This window comes from Amphiprion ocellaris, chromosome 7 (genome assembly GCF_022539595.1).
Source record: "Amphiprion ocellaris isolate individual 3 ecotype Okinawa chromosome 7, ASM2253959v1, whole genome shotgun sequence".
Lineage (NCBI taxonomy): Eukaryota > Metazoa > Chordata > Actinopteri > Pomacentridae > Amphiprion > Amphiprion ocellaris.
In genome coordinates, this window is record NC_072772.1 from 29128989 (window position 1) to 29146589 (window position 17601).

At 42.0% G+C, this 17601-nt stretch overlaps 1 protein-coding gene across 1 annotated transcript in view; it reads right to left on the reverse strand.

The window, feature by feature from the left end:
• The window catches only part of LOC111563666 (protocadherin-16-like), a 77631-nt gene that overhangs the window by 13557 nt on the left and 46473 nt on the right, over nucleotides 1–17601 (reverse strand). The window contains exons 3-9 of the mRNA XM_023262843.3: nucleotides 5396–5584; nucleotides 4482–4713; nucleotides 4142–4378; nucleotides 2867–3895; nucleotides 1734–1921; nucleotides 1549–1645; nucleotides 929–1086 (exon numbers count right to left, since the gene is read on the reverse strand). Coding sequence (XP_023118611.2) covers nucleotides 929–1086; nucleotides 1549–1645; nucleotides 1734–1921; nucleotides 2867–3895; nucleotides 4142–4378; nucleotides 4482–4713; nucleotides 5396–5584 — 2130 coding nt within the window. The remainder of the gene's footprint in view (nucleotides 1–928; nucleotides 1087–1548; nucleotides 1646–1733; nucleotides 1922–2866; nucleotides 3896–4141; nucleotides 4379–4481; nucleotides 4714–5395; nucleotides 5585–17601) is intronic.

Below are 17601 nucleotides of genomic sequence, written 5' to 3' on the forward strand. Positions count from 1 at the left end.
TCCTTTGAGACAAGCTTGTACTGAAAAATTTCATGCAGCTGTCAAGGGGAGCGAGAGATGAAGAGGCTTCATTGATCAAATTTTCTGCAAAATTACTGACAGGGTTTTGTAACCTGATGTGTTGATCTGGATATTCAATACTGTATCCTACAGCACAGTTCCCACAGTAAGTAGGCACTCAAAAAATTATGCTGCGTTTGTTGACAAGCTGCAAATTGGTTCCACATTAGATGGAAAAGGAGTGTTCCAAAAATAAATTGGTATAGTCCCATCCTATCATTGATGGATTTAAAAAATCAGTCTGAAAAGATGATTAAAGGAAATTACATCAATACGTCACCAGGCAAGAACAACACTGCACTGTTTAATCCAATTAACTAATAATTCTGACTTTCATTTTTTGTTATTGGAAAGGAGGAAAAAGTGAACTGGTGCTTACTGGAGCTGTTTATATGGCAGCTCCATTTTCCTGGAACCTATAAATCTACGTTCCTTCCAGGATTCTTCCATTGTGTCCATTTCTGTTCTATATTGAATATTAACTTGAATTACCCTCAATTCTGTGTTTTACGTGGAGTGTGTAGCCCTCCTGCTTTTTGCAAAAAGGGCTACTGTATTAAAAAAGTGTTGAAGTCATTGAGTATGACCTTGATCAGAGCAGTCTACAGCTGGCCCTCATCACAAGCCAGCTGGGAGTATTTGATTCAGGCCCACTTTTCCATTTCAGATAGAAATTTCCCTTTTGAAAATTCACAGGGGAAGAAAAGGGAGGGGATGGGAGGGGACCTTGTCAGAAGTGAGGCTGATATGTCTGCAGCTAGTCTGAGGGGCCCAGAGACATCCTCTCAGCCCTACAGTCTATTCTTTGATATTAAATAGGTGAGTGGTGAGGGTGTTTGTGCTGGCTGGGCTCCAGTAGAAGTCTGACCTGAATAGTGAGGGAGCAGGAGGTGCTGCGAGGGGGCAGTCCTCTGTCAGTGGCTGTCACCATCAGAGAGTACTCGGCCCGCTCCGAGTGGCTCAGAGGGGATGATGAACGCAGCTCACCAGTGTTTGTGTTCAAAGAGAAACGCTCAGCCCTGGGACCTAGAAGATACAGAGAGTCCAAACTTTAAGTGGAGTTTACAGTATAGGAGGGCTACATGTGAACACACAAACCCATATATAATAGATGTGACTAATTAACTCAGCTATAGTGCCCTTTGTTTATTTTATTTACATGCATAGACATCAATAATTATCTATGTTGGTTATAGAGTACTCTGTAAATGCTGTTACTAAGGGCCTAATGTAAAGACAAGAATATAAAACAGTCATCAAAAACAAGAGCAATAAAAGCCCCAAAAAAGCACTCACTCATGGTTAAAAATATATCTTTCTTCAGGTGTTTTCATATGCATTGTTCCTTTAATTTATTATTAGGAAACCTCAATAAGAACTGTAACTTTCTTGAACCACTAAATGTAACTCATTTTAGAACACAAAATAAATCTGTCAATGATCATTTTGACCAATGTGTACCTTCTTTAGTGCTGGGGTGTAATTTACCTGACAAAGAGTATATAACGGTGCCATTCTCCCCTTCATCGGGATCTTTGGCTTGCAGTGTGCCCAGTACGGCACCAGAAGACTGGCCTTCTGTCACCTATGGGTTTAAAAACAACCAGATGTCACTACAGACATGAAAACATTTCATTTTCTGCCTATCTATGTTTTCGGTCTTGAGGCTTTACCTGTATGATGATGTTCTTGCCTGACTGGCTGTGGCTAAAAACAGGGTCGTTGTCATTATCGTCCAGAACAGTGATGAAAGCTGTGCCTGTGGCACTACGAGTGGGAGAGCCTCCATCCTGCACCACCACCACCAGCTGGTAACCCGACTGCTGCTCTCTGTCCAGAGTCATCCTTGTACTGATCTCACCTGAGGGAAAGACGTGGATGGATGAGAGGGATTTTATGCAGAGGCACAAGTTCACTGGAATAATGATGAGACACTTAAGAGCCAGGAGACTTTGATCAATGACACACAAGTAATAGACATGCACAGTGTGCAGATCTACAAGAACATGTGCACACACACAAATTTTGGACGGCTGGCAGATGCTTTAGAGACTCACAACTCAGCCAGAAACTGATCACAAAACAGAGCCGGAGTCTCCACCCATAGACTAACAGGCTCAGCGGGCCAATTAGAGCCCAGCAAGATGCTTAGTGCTGCTGTCACCATCATCTGACTAATTTATGACAGCAGGGAAGGGGCAACTGTAGTCTCTCATCTTTTAGACATGACTCTGAATTGACTAAACATTGACTGTGTGTTTTTTCCACAAGTAATTTCAACTTTCCATGACACAGAAAATATGCTTCAAGTGAAATCTCTGCTGGTTTTTCACATCTCAGATTTTTGACTCATTAAAGAAGGGACTGCTTGTTAGGATATTTCTGTTTAGTTTTAGTTTTAACTCAATCTACAGGCAAATATAGATACAATAGATTCCATTTAGAATTTTGGGTCAGGCAAGTTTCAGTACCTGTAAAGACATATATTTCACATTATCCTGAAGACATCCAAGTTTCGACAATTAACATCAGCAGTGGTGCCTTTCTTTCTTCCCTGTCAACTGCAGCCTTATTAAAAATGACATTACAGTCAGCTAAAAAAAACAGTCTGCCCTTTTATTTTTTCGTGCCTGCTCTATTCTTTAAGCATCTCTCTAAAATGTCTGAACACATCTTTGTGCTTGCAGCTTTTTTGATTGTATACACTGATTTTAATTGGGTGTCTAGTCACCTAAACCTAAGAAATCCACATTGTTATTATAAAACTCATCTGTCACTAAGATCTGTACATATAATTTTCAATCACCTGTGTGGGTGTTTATCTGGAAGTGGCGGTCTGGGTGCAGGAAACGGTAGCTGAGGCGTCCGTTGGAGCCACTGTCTCGGTCTGAAGCCAGCACATGACCGAAGCCTGTTCCTGGAGGCAGGTTCTCTCTGACAGCCAGGAAGACTCTCTCCTGTGCGAGCCGGGGAGAGTTGTCATTCTCATCGGTCACCGATATCCGCACTGTGGCACTGCCTGTCTTCTTTAGCTGTCCATGACCTGCACTGGCCAGAACCGTTAAAAGATACATGTCCTTGACTTCCCTGTCCAGGGCACTCTTCACAAACAGCCAGCCACTCTCTGCAGCAATGCCAAACCCTGCTGCATCTCCGTCTGGACGCAGGTAATACGCCAGGGGACTGAAGTGACCTGAGCCGGGGGTTTCTCTGTTCAAAGCCCTGACCTGCAGGAAGCGTGTGCCTATGGGAGTTCCTTCTTTTAGTTCTACTCGATAGGTGAGGGTATCAAACACAGGTCCCTGGTCATTCTCTGCCTGGACATGAACCACAAGCATGAAGGTGGCGCTAAGCTGGGGTACTCCGCTATCTTTGGCAATCACCTGGAGGTCATAACGGGGCGTATTTTCATAGCTGAGGCTCCCCACTAATCGAACTTCTCCACTGCTACGCTCTATACTGAAAATCCTCTGGCTGGCACTCGGAGAAGAAAGGTCAAAGGAGAGCTGTCCATTAACTCCTGAGTCTCTGTCCTCAGCTTGGATGCGATATATCACTGTGCCCATTTCTGTATGCTCTGGCAGCAGCAGGGACTCTGACGACGAAGGCAGAAAAACAGGAGGGTTATCGTTGATGTCTGCAATGGTAATGTGAACACGGGTCTGGCCAAAGGCAGGGGGGTTGCCACTACGGGCCTGCACCTCCAAATCAAGAGCTGACTGGGCTTCGTGATCCAGGGGCAGACTGGTTCTCAAGGCCCCAGTGTCAGGATCTACTGTGAAATAGCCTGCAGGGTCCCCAGAGCTGATGGTGTAAGAAATATCTCTAGGGGTGCCTGCAAAGAGAGAAAGGCATTAAAACTCTTTCCTGGCTAAAAGCTTACGTACACTCCATAGGTGGAACTTGTCAATTTCAATGGAATTTTATTTGATCTAATTTAAGATTTATATGTGTGTATATGCTGAATGCGAGATAAGAAGGATTTATTTTCCAGCACAACTGAGTATATATATTGAGAGAGTGAGTGAGCAAGTGAGTGAGAGACAAGTTAAAAGAAAGGGCATGTGACTATAATCCCCACCTGTTTTGCTGCTGGCCTGGACAGTGCCTACAACTGTTCCCCGCAGGACATCCTCTGATACAGTGAAGTAGTACTGAGTCTGTTCAAACACAGGCGGCGCCACCAGCCCTGCCACCACGCTGATGTTGACTCTGGCATTGACGAGGGCAACCAGACCACCACCATCCTGAGCAGAGATAACCATGGGAATCACAGAGTTGGCCTTCCCATAGACAGACCGAGACAGGGAGATCACACCTACAAAAAGGTTAAAGGACAAGGTATGAACAAGACATTTTAACATCCCACAACATTATAAACTATTCCAGAAATGCAAGTTCTTCGGTAACAGGACACCAACCTGTGTCTTTGTTGAGGGTAAAGTATGGGGAGGCCCCTCCAGGTACTGTTGTGTATGTAATTCTGCCATTCTCGCCTGAGTCCGGGTCATAGGCAGTCACTCTGACAACAGATGTCCCAGGAGCACTCTGTGTGCTCAAACTAACAGCATAGCTGAGTGGGTAGAAAGCGGGTCTGTTATCATTAATGTCGGCCAGATCTACCTTTACATAGGCTACTGAGCTCAGTCCACCCTGCAGAGGAAACAAAAAGCTCTTTTGTTATACCTTCACATACATTAAATCATGACGAGAAAAAACACACCTGAAAGCAGGATTTAGGCCACATTAATGGTGCACGTACAGCACATTAACGATGGAAGTAAAAACCAGCAGTAAACCCAGTTAAAATTTCGATATACGGCGTAGCCTTTAAAATATAGTCCCAGCAGGTTCGTGCAGGGACACAGATTGATAGTTTCCCTTGGGAAGGAGCGATATGTCATGACCCATGGAGGGTGAGAGGGCTCGCTGCAACCCAAGGCTGTTTCATAGGCTTTTCCTCTGCAGAAAATACAGTGCAGGCTTTTCATTTGGACCAGGTGGCAAAAAAGGAGGGAGGCGGCAGTCCAACTTGTTAAAATATTACTGCCTGACAGTTGAGGTATTTCTCCATCTGATTGCTTTAACATGCCCACAGTAATTTTCTTTCATTTTTAACCTTTTATGCGTAAGTATTTTTTGGCATTAAGAGACCATTGTGCAACACTAACTTCTGAGCATGTCTACCTACCATGGAGAGCTATTCAAAGTCTTTTGCACAGTTGGCCATGTCTTTGCTCCCTGTCTGTAAAAAAGCATGGCTGCTGTGTTTATAGGATTACACTGTGGCTCAATGGATTCATATTAAGCATGATTTCAAAAGGCAATGGCTTACCCCATCCACTGCAGTAACAGTAAAGTCGAAGCTGGCTGGCCCTTGATCTCTGTCTAGTGCAGCACTAGTGCAGATCTGGCCCGTCTCCTTGCCAATTGTGAACTGAGAGGGAACAGCGCTGTTAATGCCAGAGCCAAGGGAGTAGGTAATTGAGCCAAAGGAGCCGCCGTCTGCATCTGTCGCAGTCACCTACAGAGAAGAAAACATGCTATTGGTTAAACATTCCAACATTGCGCATTCCAATTAAAATTTATTAAGTTGGAAGAGAAATATCTTACTGGATTAACTTAGCAGTTTCCATACTTAGCGATACTGCTCTAAAGCCACAGCAGATCAGATCTAAATTCTATTAAATGGATGTAAGAATGATGGCAATCCACAAACTGAAACAAGAGCACCACACCAGGTGCCTCAGAAAGCAGCTTTGGACCCGTTCTTTGTTGTTTATCTGAGCCAGAACATGAGCCAAACAGGCCCTTTGGCAGAAAGGGCCTCTGAGGGAATGAAAGGGGGGTGGCAGGAAGGAGGATGACTTCTACAGGCTTTGGGAGGACTGCCAGCAGGAAAAACCGCCTGCTTCAGGAGTGGTGTCTGTCTGAAAAGGACAGTGACAGGGACGGCTGGGCAACAGTGGGATACCACACAGTACGCTTCAGTGCAGCGTATAATACCCTAATGTAATGTCCCGCTTGCGGTCTGCTTTTAATAATGCTGCACATCCAGAGAGGAACAGAACCACCGGAGCTATAAAAGCGGCTCAGAAGCCATCAGCCAAGGAGCCGACTCAATTACTGTAGGATCTCCCAAGACAGCACAAAGCAAACAGACCAATCAGATCGGGCCCCTGGGTACCAGCGGCATAATTGTTTGCAAGTGTTGGCTCTAGATCGCAGATTACGGTAGGGTTAAACCTCACAAGTTGATTAGATTTCTCCATCCATCCTTGTTGTATAAATGAATAGTTTTTAGCAAAACACTAATTGAAAGAAAATAGAAACTCAAATCCTGCTCTGGAGCGCCAACACTCAACAGCAGGGAGCCTCCTCTGTGTAAAACGGAGCAGTCATCAGGAACATTGCCAAGAAAAATAAAGCAACCATGCTTATCGTCAAATGCTGACTTTTTTTGAGGATGCCATTGGTATGACTGAGAGTAGATGGAAATCACTCATTCGAGGTGATGGAGCTTTGGCTGCAGTAAGCCTCCGTCTCTGTTCTGAGCAGATGGCAGACGGGGGACTCATCACAGAGCATGCCCCACACTCCGCACCGTAACTCCTAACAGAGGGTGAGTGGTGTGTAGGAGTGAGAGAGTTGTAAAGCTGGCGGAGATGCAAGCCAAGGAGAAGAATAATAAACCACACGAGGAAAGGGGAAACCAAGAGCAATACAAGGAAGCAACTCCAACCTTTAACGTGCAGAGACTACAGCTTACTGTAATACTTTATCATTTTGCAGGAGGGCAAGTTATTTAGAACAACCCCATAGCTTTATATGCTTGTTTTATCCACAGTTGTGTGATGAGCGTCAGCTGGAGGAAATGCTGAAGGAGCATTTGAACATGAAAACCTGAGTCTTGTGAAAAACATAAAAGCAAAATTGATTAAAAATGCCTGTAGACATGCAGCAAATATGTCCTAACATCTGTCAGAACATATTTCTTCTTTTGTGACTGACCCATTTGTGGTACTGAATGTACAGGATATTTGAGCAGACTCCATGTTGCTATCCATTTTAGCCACAAACCATAAAAATGTATTTCAAAATACATCCAGATGCAGTGCATAAACATCACATGCAGACAGCTTAAAAATACATTTATGGTATATAAACGTGAAAATGGAAAAAACATAAAAGGGCACTCAGAGAACATTATCCTCCACCAGCACCAATGTCCTATCATGTAATTTTACAGAAAGTGGTCGTGATTTGCATCAAAATTTGATGGTTTTTCTTTTGCCCACCAACTTTCACAAAATTTGCCTGATTGTATTTGCATAATATCTTGCAGACTGACAAATAAACAGACAGCAAAATCAGCCTGCATTGAAAACATGCCTTGGTTCTTGCCTTGGCAGAGAAAAAAGAAAGAAAAACGAAAAAAAAAATGTAAAGTTACTTTTGGTGGGGTGGGAGTTGAAGCTCTTTTCACTCTGTTCTCTTCAGACTGAGCACAAAATTCGCAATGAATTGAGGGCGCCCTTTGAGTTTAAGCACAGTGGTACACTGTGTGCTACAGAGATACTGAGCTTTTCCGTTAATAACAAGTTCACAAGAGACGGTGACTTCAGAGATGAAATTAATTTACACGAGGAGGATCCAGCGCTGTAATAATTACACTTCACTCAGTGCTTCAAGTGTACATAAAGTGGGGAACATGTTTGGAGCCATGTGCGATTTGAAAGCAATATGTTCCATGAGTTAAGTGTATGATTGTTTTTGGGAATAAACTGTAAGATAATAAACCACATAATCACATTTACATAAACCACTAGCAGAAGGCCTGAAGCAATCAGCGTATTTTGGAATCTGCAGAGATTGCAGAGATCTCTTACGTACAGTGAAGGTTAATAGCAGCATATTAGTGTCATCTTGCTGGAACACGGAGGCCTGTCTGTCCAGGAGATTATAATTTGCCAGCCACCCGTATGAAATGACACAGGAGGCAATATGCAAATGAAAAATGAGCAGAACAATTAGCCAAACCACAAACCATAAACCCCGACAGATGAGGACAACCTAACAAACTGTGGCGTCTGGCACCAATATTCCTGCCATAAAAGTTGGATTAAAGAACATTTTTGGATAAATCAATTACACCGTAAGCGTAAATCTCAGTGGGTGAGACAAGTTTCTCACGAAGTCCTTGAATATGGTGATGAACTGAAGCTTGCTTGGGATGTTGCATAATGCTGCACTTCAGAATTCTCTCACAGCAAGGAGTCATCCATCTCAATCCTTTCAACAGACACTTAAATATTTGTTTCTGTTCCTTTCACATGGTTTTTGTTTAATTTTTGGTGTTTTAATTAATACTTGTACTCACATGTAGACTGTAGATGAAGGGCAAAACCTCAATTACATATGCATACTGTAAATTTAAAAATATTGATAACTAGAAATGTTATTTAAGATGTGCCAGATATAGTGTATGTAGGAATTCTCAGCCCAGCAGGGGGTAGAAAAATAACACTCACCACTTTGTCGTATCCATCTTGACATGGATACGAGGGGCCTCTGTTTCGCTTTCCCACTGACTTTTCAGTCTTTCCTATGCAGTGTATAGGTATTACAAAAACTCTATTTTTATTGGATTGAAAGTTCAAAAGCAAAAGTAATCTTAGATCATCAGCAGCAGCCAGCAGTATTCTCCCTACACTTCATGTGTGTGAGTGAGGCATGATGGGAGCTGTCTTATCAGCAGGGGAAAGGCAACGTTTGGCTGAGTCCTTAGTAAAACAAGCTGGGGAAATCCAAAGATAACTGGGGCACTTCGTGGTTCTCCCATCAGATTCCATGAGCCTTCCAAAAGAGACTTACTGACTGGCTGACTGTCCAATCAAGCGAACATGTCTTTGTATGTTTATGTATAATATGTCTAAATGGAATAATGATCCTGAGGATTTTGGATGCTCCAAAGTGTTCTGGCCCATCTAATGTTCTCACCCTGTGGTCTGAGAAAGAGCTAGGGCTGGAAAAGGACAAGGTGTTTCTATTTTCAGATGTGATTTTCCCCAAAAGGTCCATTAGAATTAGAGTAAACGAATTATCTAAGTGATTTTCTAGTTCTTGTTCTGTCAGTGTGACCTTATTTGCCCCAGCTACTGCCCCTTGCTACACCTTCACTGTGCAGTCATGTGAAAAAGCCCCACTGTGGAAAGAAGCAGTGCATAAACCTGTGAGTAGCTGAACGCTGCAAAGCCGAAACCATTGAGCTCAACAAGAGGTGAAATGAAAGGCAATGTAGTTTCTAATCATGCTCCTCGTATTTTACTGTGCCCAGTCAAACAAATCCATCTCACGTAGTTCTCAGTGAAACCAGCGAATCAGGGCCGCACCTCGGCCAATCCAAACAGGCCACAAATGACGGAGTGAGCACGTAAATGTTTGCCAACTGGGAAATTATCACACGCATCAATCAAACTCTGCGTGCATATGTCCAGTGAGTGTACCTTAGATGCGTAAGCAGAGACACAAATGTACAAACACCAGGGATAAAGTGATTGCTCATTACAGTCTCATGATGCCTGAGGAGCAAGAGAGCAAGACCGAGTTAATTCTGGACTCTGACGACATCAGAATCAAAACATTTCATGTAGTTTCTTCGCAAACAAACCGAGCACAGATGGATGTGCAGCAGTGGCTACTGTGACTGGTGCAAATCAAACAAAATGCAACTTTGTGGCACAAAGAATTTTTAAAATCTTTTAAGCTCAAATTTATGACTGAACTTGCTTTTATCTTAGTTGGAAAGTGCTGTTACTTCCATATGCTGGCCAGACAGCTGATGTGGGTTTAAAGAAGTGATTAAATTACAGAGACCAGTGTGGATGTTGAACAAGAACATGTTTTTATCCCTTGAGTTCAAGAATAAAAGGGACCTTGTTTAATGACTGGTGGAGATTTATAAAAGGTAAAGCCTTCCGTTATTATGATCGGTAGCTTTAATTGTACTGATGTCACAATTTTGGAGCAATATCATGACTTTTTTACCTAAAAGTAACAACTTTGCAAATATTAATTCAACAATTCTAAATAATCAATATCAAACATAATATTCTAAACAGTTACAGAGACAGACTGATGAAGCGACATGCAGATCATTAAAAGACAGTAGAGGCAAAGAGGAACTTGTAGGCTCAAAGAAATCAAACGAGTGGGCGAGTTGTAGAAATCTGGACTGAGAAATACTTTGAGCTTTCACAGCTGGTGTGAAGCCGTGCAAACTGCTCTCTCTCTATTGTCCTGGCATCACTTCTGAGGAGAGCAGAGACGAGGAAAACGAGGTGGAGACCTCCTAAAGGCCTCTTTCACTACTCGCTAAAGTAGCAGATAGGCAGGTCAGAGACTTTGTAACATGTCCACCACCACACCAAAGACACAGACAGAGACCACACCGGCCCAGTGGAAGGAAGAAGCCCACACATTGTTGACGAATATATCAAAACTCCAAACATTTGCCGCACAGACAGTATTGTCTGGACACGGACCAACCATATGTAAAAGATTTGGGTGGTTACTCAGGAGACAAAAAGCTGAAATCTTCACAGCATAGTTTGAGGCATGTGTAAGGTCTACGAAATGGTGACATTAAATACTGCCAAACTGTGGCCTGTGATGTCTGGCTGCTCTGTGTAAGTGTGATAAAAGTAATGAAATTTCAAAAGATGTTGAGGTTGAAACATGAAATATGTTCAAGTATCATCCAAGCCGTCTTGCTGCGTTCTGCAGCCAGTTGACATATGTACACAGAGCGGGTCTACAAGGTATGAGCAAGTCAGAGCACAAACTGTGGAGTCCCGAAGGCCCCACTATCAGGTTGAAACACTATGCTATGATATACTGCAAGGAACATTGCATGAACATGATGTATGAGGTCTTGAGAATTATTTTCGCTTTGTTTGTTTTAAAAGAGGATCTGAGGTTCTGTGTTTTCCTGCAGTTTAGAGTTTGCTTGATATCACATGGAATTATCCACTCATTTCACTCCTCAGTCTGACATTACCTCCTCTCTAACTGATTTCCATGGGGGAAGGCATTTCATTTCCCTTAACTAATCACTAGAAATCAACGTATTCACACGAATCTAATATCATATTAAGTAACCACTGATGCATAGCCATGCTAATATACTGATGTTGCTCAGGTTGTGAGAGTGGAACAGAGTGAAGTATTAACAAACTACAATGTTGGGTAATGCTGAGATACATGTGAAATAAATGTGTTCATCAAGGTGGTCATATCCGATTCTCCTCTTTGATTCCAGTACACCGCTTGAGAACACTAGACAACAACATTAGTCCTGCCCATGGTACCGACTGACTAATTGCTGGTTTTGCGTATTTGGATGAATCACTTCTTCCACCAGGAAACTGTTGTTTCATGTCATAATGCCAGACAGAAAAGTCAGCTTGGTGGAGTGGTGAAGCTCTGGATCCCGGCACATTTCAAGAATGTTCAAAATTTATGTAAAGTTAAACCACAGTAGAAAGATTTCTTGTGTACAAACGTTTGGATTTGTGGTGGTGCAGCAGGAACGGTCATTAAAAACATCAGGTTTACCCCCTGGGGACCATTAACATCCACAATGAATTTAACAGACCCCAAGACACCTTATAATTTGCCAATTTTTGTAATAAGCAAACTGTCAACCTGAACTAAGCGTGAGACAAAAGACCACAGTTGGGGTAGATGGATTAATACACAACACCGCTATGTTTAAAAGACACAGCTTTTGAAGGGAAAATTCTTTTGTTCAGGAGGAGGTCTTTTTGTTCCATTCAAACGAAACACTCAAATAAATCTACTGAAGCACAACTCTTTTGTATTAATATTTTACAGCAGCTCTCAATTTCCCTTTTCCTCAGCAACAATGCACTGGCATTGGCACGACCACATATCTTTTATTATTACAGAACAACAGAGTGTATATAGAGTTTTATTCCTTATCACAGTTCAAATCTACAAAACCTCCTTCTCTGTCCCTGCATGACTTAAATGTGAACAATCTATTGCAGATTTGCCAAGTGCTTTATCTGTCCAGATGTGCATTATAGCACATCTGCTGTATTGAGGTGTCCCTGTGAAACAAGGTATGACTGTCAAGGTCACAAACCATCTTAATCACACTGATTTTAGTAAAAACGATCATGTTCTGCACCAGTTGCCAAATCATGTCTTTCAGAACTGTCTTTTCACTGTGGCAACTGGTTTCAACTGTCCATGCAGGAGTGATGATTTGACCAGACATTCTGCAAGCTTATATAGCCTTGACACAATTCTGTTGTCCAGTCTAAGTAGCTTTTGGCTGCCTATAGAAAAACTGTGCTACTTTTGTTTGACTGGTCTGCAGCATTTTTCCCAAATCTTGTTCCCAGCAGTTTCTACTGTCTCTACTGAACTCAACTGTTTCAGGGTATAAAAGAAACTACTTCCTGACAACAGAAGACAAAGAGTTCCATGAACTGAAGCTTTTTTCTTTTTTTTTTTTGTAAATCTTTCTGTGTATTGCACTGGCATAAATGTGAAGGACGTGGATTAAGGGCAGCAGGTTAGTGTGCTGTAAGGTCCACATATCTGGCACAGGAACAGAGGAGAGGTAATATAGCAGACAGGGATATAATGACACCCAGTGCTGGAGTGCAGACACGGGACAGGATAAGGTTTCTGCCCCTTTCCTGTCATACATCACTCACTATAACTGCGACACTGCTGGAAAAACATAGGTAAAACATCATAACAGAGTTTTTGTATTGGAAGCAAGTAGAAGGTCAGTGTGGTGGTTAATTATTGTGAGTTAAGAACATCAAGCCAGAATCCGAACTATTTGTTAGTTATCAAAGACATTTTCTTTAGGGTCCCTTCACAAAGAAAAGTAGCACAAAGAATGTGGCAAGAAAATTTCACAGTGTAGGAGAGGAGAATGTTGCTGTGCAGTCACTATGATTCCTTGTACGTCCCCTGATGCTTTTACCTGAAATCTACAGTAAAGACAAATAACTGTAAAATTGCTATCCCATAACAGTCAAAGTTATGAGAACAAATGCACTACTTTTGGCCAATATTGTCACGGACGTCAACCTGTTAATTCGCACTGCAGTTAAAGTTTCCAACACAGTGTTTAAACCTCCGAGTTTGGCCTCATTACCATAATTTTCCTTAATTAACCTTCTGGAAGTAAGCCGCTGTTAGTCTACATATAACATGGATATGTGCTTTTTTCATATATATATAAAAAAGAATCTTGTAACAAAAGCAATATAGAGTCTAAATTAATAAACAATTAAATAATATCTAAGCTGTTCATCTCCTAATACTTGTAGCATATATGCAGGCACTCTTTGTAGTTTGCAATTAAAGAGTTGTGAGAAACTTCAGTTGTTGGAAGTTAGGTAGCCTGCATTTTTAAAAAAACTTTCATTAGACTTTCCTCTACAACCGAAGCGTCTGTCTTTCATCTGGAACTTGCATCTGGAAGCGATTAAGCATCCAACCATTTAAGGAGAGAAGGGTTCCAAAAAAGGCAAACTGAGCAGAGAGAAGAGATATTATGCAGCTAAAGAAAAAAGGTAGAGCTAATAGAGCTGAATGGAGTGGAAGGTGGATTCAAGACTGAACATGCAATAATATTTTTCAGCTTTTAAATCATCCGTGCAGGTTAATAAAATACAAACTCTTGCAATAATGATGACAAAAAGACCTGACGAAGGTAAGAAAGTAGGGTAGATATGCACATGTAGCTGCTCTAAAACAACATTCTGCGTATGGTACTACTCTGTCTACAAGCAGGTCCGAGGTCATCAAGAAGGAATGTGGCTGCAGCACCTTGAAAACAAAGTTAAGGTGTTTTTTAGAATCCCACTGGTGTGTATTAATGCAGTGAGTATTTGACATGAGCCATGATCCCAACAGGTAATGGTTTGATTTGTAACTCCTGTTAAAAAAAAAAATAAAAAACTCCTGTGAAAGGCAAAATTTCATTTTGAAAGCCACGTGTGCAAAGGTCAATAGAGAACAGTGGGAAAGGACTGCATGTCAAATGTGTTGCTGGCCTTGGTACGGGCTCACAGCTGGGAAGGACGTGGCCATTATGTGCGGCTTTTGTCACCACTGACAAACTCTTTGCACGTGATATCAAGGATAATTCTAATGGAAGGCTTTACACTGGGTAGAAAAATAAATATGACAAAAACTCCAGTGGATGTGCACATGTGCTGCTGGTGTGGCATTAACCCCTGGACACCTGGAAGGACAGAGGCTCCATCTGAGAGGCTCCTGCTCAACACATTGGCCTGTTTGTTTTCCAGAGGTCAAATGTGAGAAACAAACCTACCATTTTTTTCTTTTGCATGCTGATCACTGGTTAGCCAACGGAAAGAAAATAAAAAAGTGAAAGCTGTTGGCCTGATTTACCTACATTGAAGAAAAATCATCTTTAGAAACAATCTCTTTAATGTGGAGGTTGGAGCATTTAGAAGAAGAAAGTGGGTTGAAGGAGTCAATTCAGTTTAATATTTCCAATGGCTGCAAAATAGTTTGCCATTAGCTGCCTTGTAGATGGTATTGTTATGGCGTATATTTGCATTATAATTTAATCATCTTAATGCAAAGAGTAAAAATCGACTTCAGAAGTTCCCTGTCGACTCATGTGAAGTAACCTCTTATCAACCCAAACAATCACAAATGTTACCAGTAGAGCCAGTAAAAAGCCTATGAGACCCACCGGGGTCCAGACTTGCATGAGAGGTGAATTGTTGCTGGAGGCTTACTGAGTTGATTCACACTCACAAGACAAGGGGAGGTGACCTCGCATCAGATACCCCTGAAGTCAGCTCTGTCAGGCTCTACCTTGGCTCTGTTTCAACCAGTCATCCCTTTCACAGCCGTCCAATAGCTGAGCTGAGCTCCGGTCTGCTGAGGCAGACCAGGCGTTGAATCATAGGGTTTGGGTGGGTGGGAGGGCAGCTAATATGAACCATGCACAGTATGGGGGTGCCGGCATACTGATGTGGGCTAGGCTAGTGCTACAGCTGCCTGCAGTGGGTGGGAGAATGCCCACTGAGCATGGCATGCACAAACACAGTGCAGATGCGGTTGCAGATCCAGCTTGGACCTGGTTATCAGAGATCCACAAGCTTGTTTGATGAGGTGGATGGAGATTATTCAGTGCTGGAGTTTCTCTTCCCTATCTGAGCCAAGTCCACAGTGCAGACTGCAACATTCATGTGATCAAGCTGTCTTTCAGTAAATTTGTGATCAAAACTGGCAGTTCAGAACAGAACCAGCAGGGTCCCATATGTCTAGAAGATAGTAAACTCTTTATCTTAGGTTTTTATTCTCCAGTAGAGACATTCAAAGCAAGAACCATGCAACCACATGCTAATTTCATCATTCGGTGTTCAACTTAAAGCAGAGCATATAATCACAAATAATGAACACTACAATGGAGACATCAGATTTGAATTGTCAGTCTGCACTGACTGATCATGCAGCAGATCTTTCTGTTCTACTTTAGTGCCCTTTGGAGTGGGATTTAATTTAGAATAAAGAACACTCCTCTACAGCCAGAATCACATACAGATGCTGACTATGTGACACATATGGGCACTGATACGGGCATATAGACCAAAACATACAAGCAGCATCCACTCTGTGTTCTTTACAACATTGTCCCAGAGGCCCAGAGGTTGGCAGCTGGAACAAGACTGGAATGGATTGGTCGAGTGTCGTAACTCAGCAGAGGGAGCCATACCTGTGGTGTGGCAAGGACTTCAGTCTTTCAGGTCTCCGAAGGTCTTGCTATACAGTACAGGAAGAATTCTAACAAAATACAAAACCATCATCTCTCCACTGCTTTAATCTCTCAGAGGACAGGAAATGAGAAAAGCATAACAAGACAGGCAGCTTCCAGAAAACACTGGCAATTCTCAGTGGTCAATTTTTGAGTAGAGATTATAAAGTCACACAGCTTGAAAGACATGTTTATTGACAGTCATACTCTCATTGTAATTTCTTCCTGGAAAACAGTAATTAAAAGAAACAGTTTAGAAAGCAGAGATGGAAGTCTGCACCGCTGTGTTTATTTGCTTGTGTTAAGAGTCTAGACCTGTCCAGTCTCACAAACAAACTGCTAAAGGGAAATATTAAGCTTATATAATATTTGTGGCAAACCAAGAGTGAAGAATTTCAACACAAGAAATTCTTCTAAATGCATTTGTGTATGTTTTGTAGTCTGTCATGTAGCTTGCAGTAATGGCATTTTAGATTGAACAAATGGTTTCAGTGGCGTTGTTGCACAAAGGAGCCGTTTTCCTAAAGTTTGTTACTTGAAAAAGTTTAGCAGCACGACTTTCTTTGGTGATGTCAAACGTAAAAAATGATTGTATCAGAAGCATGGAGCTTACCTTTTTTTAAAATAATTGCATTAGACAGTGGCTTCACTGTTTGACAGTTCATTTCATTACTCAGTTGTCCAAGCTGTGGCAGTTACAGAAAATGATGATGAAAGACTGTCTCTAGGAAAGATTTTTCTGGAGACTATTTAACTTAAGCCATAATTATGTGGCACCAGCATTTCATTTAATATTTACTTGGTGAAGAAATCTGTCTGTCCATAAGCCATTGTCCAAAAAGATTCAAAGCCTCATTGTAAACCTTGCCAAAGGCTTCACTGCTTTTTACTGAACTAAAGATTGTTAACAGCAAGTTTAAAGAAAGTGATGTTCAGCTGCTTTGTTGAAACAAATACACTTACCCAGCTTATTCACCATTTTTATTGACCGTCCTAAAGTCAAAACTAATTAAAAAAACCAGTCATACTTGACTTGCAAAAGGATCAATATATTGATAATAACAAAAAATGAACCAAAACAGCACAGTTACACAGTATGCTGACACATTTGAGCAGCCTTTTTCAGTCCGTGTCAGAGCTATCTGACAGATCACATTTGACTCAGTTTTTAATCAGCGGTCTGCCGTGTAAATTAGCCGAGGAACACGTCACACTTCATTTGCAATTGACATGATGTGCAACTGACCCCAAACATTTTCTCCCTGTTAGCCAGAGAGATATTGCGTGTCCTAAGAGTCCTCTGACATAGTGATGAATTTCATCATACATCTAAACATATATGCCTGTTAGTGTGAGCCTACTGATTAAAAAGAATGAACACAACTGAGCCCTAACAACCTTGCAGCCACCGCTTTGCGGCTACTCTTGGTGGTGATAAAATCAATCCAGAGGGAAGAGAATTGGATCACGCTGTAATGTTGCTCTCTGCAGTGCAAGAAAGAGGAGAGAGAGGTGGGGATGGAGGGTGAGCGAGGGCACATAAACACACCGTGTCACTGACTGATAAACACTGCAAACAAACAAAGACTGCTCAGGCTGGGTTCTGTCATGCACGCTGTTTCTCCAGTAAACTCTGTTTAACTGTGAGCCCAGCGCTGAAGGAAGTCATCCCTGGTTCAGACGTGGGTCGGACACAC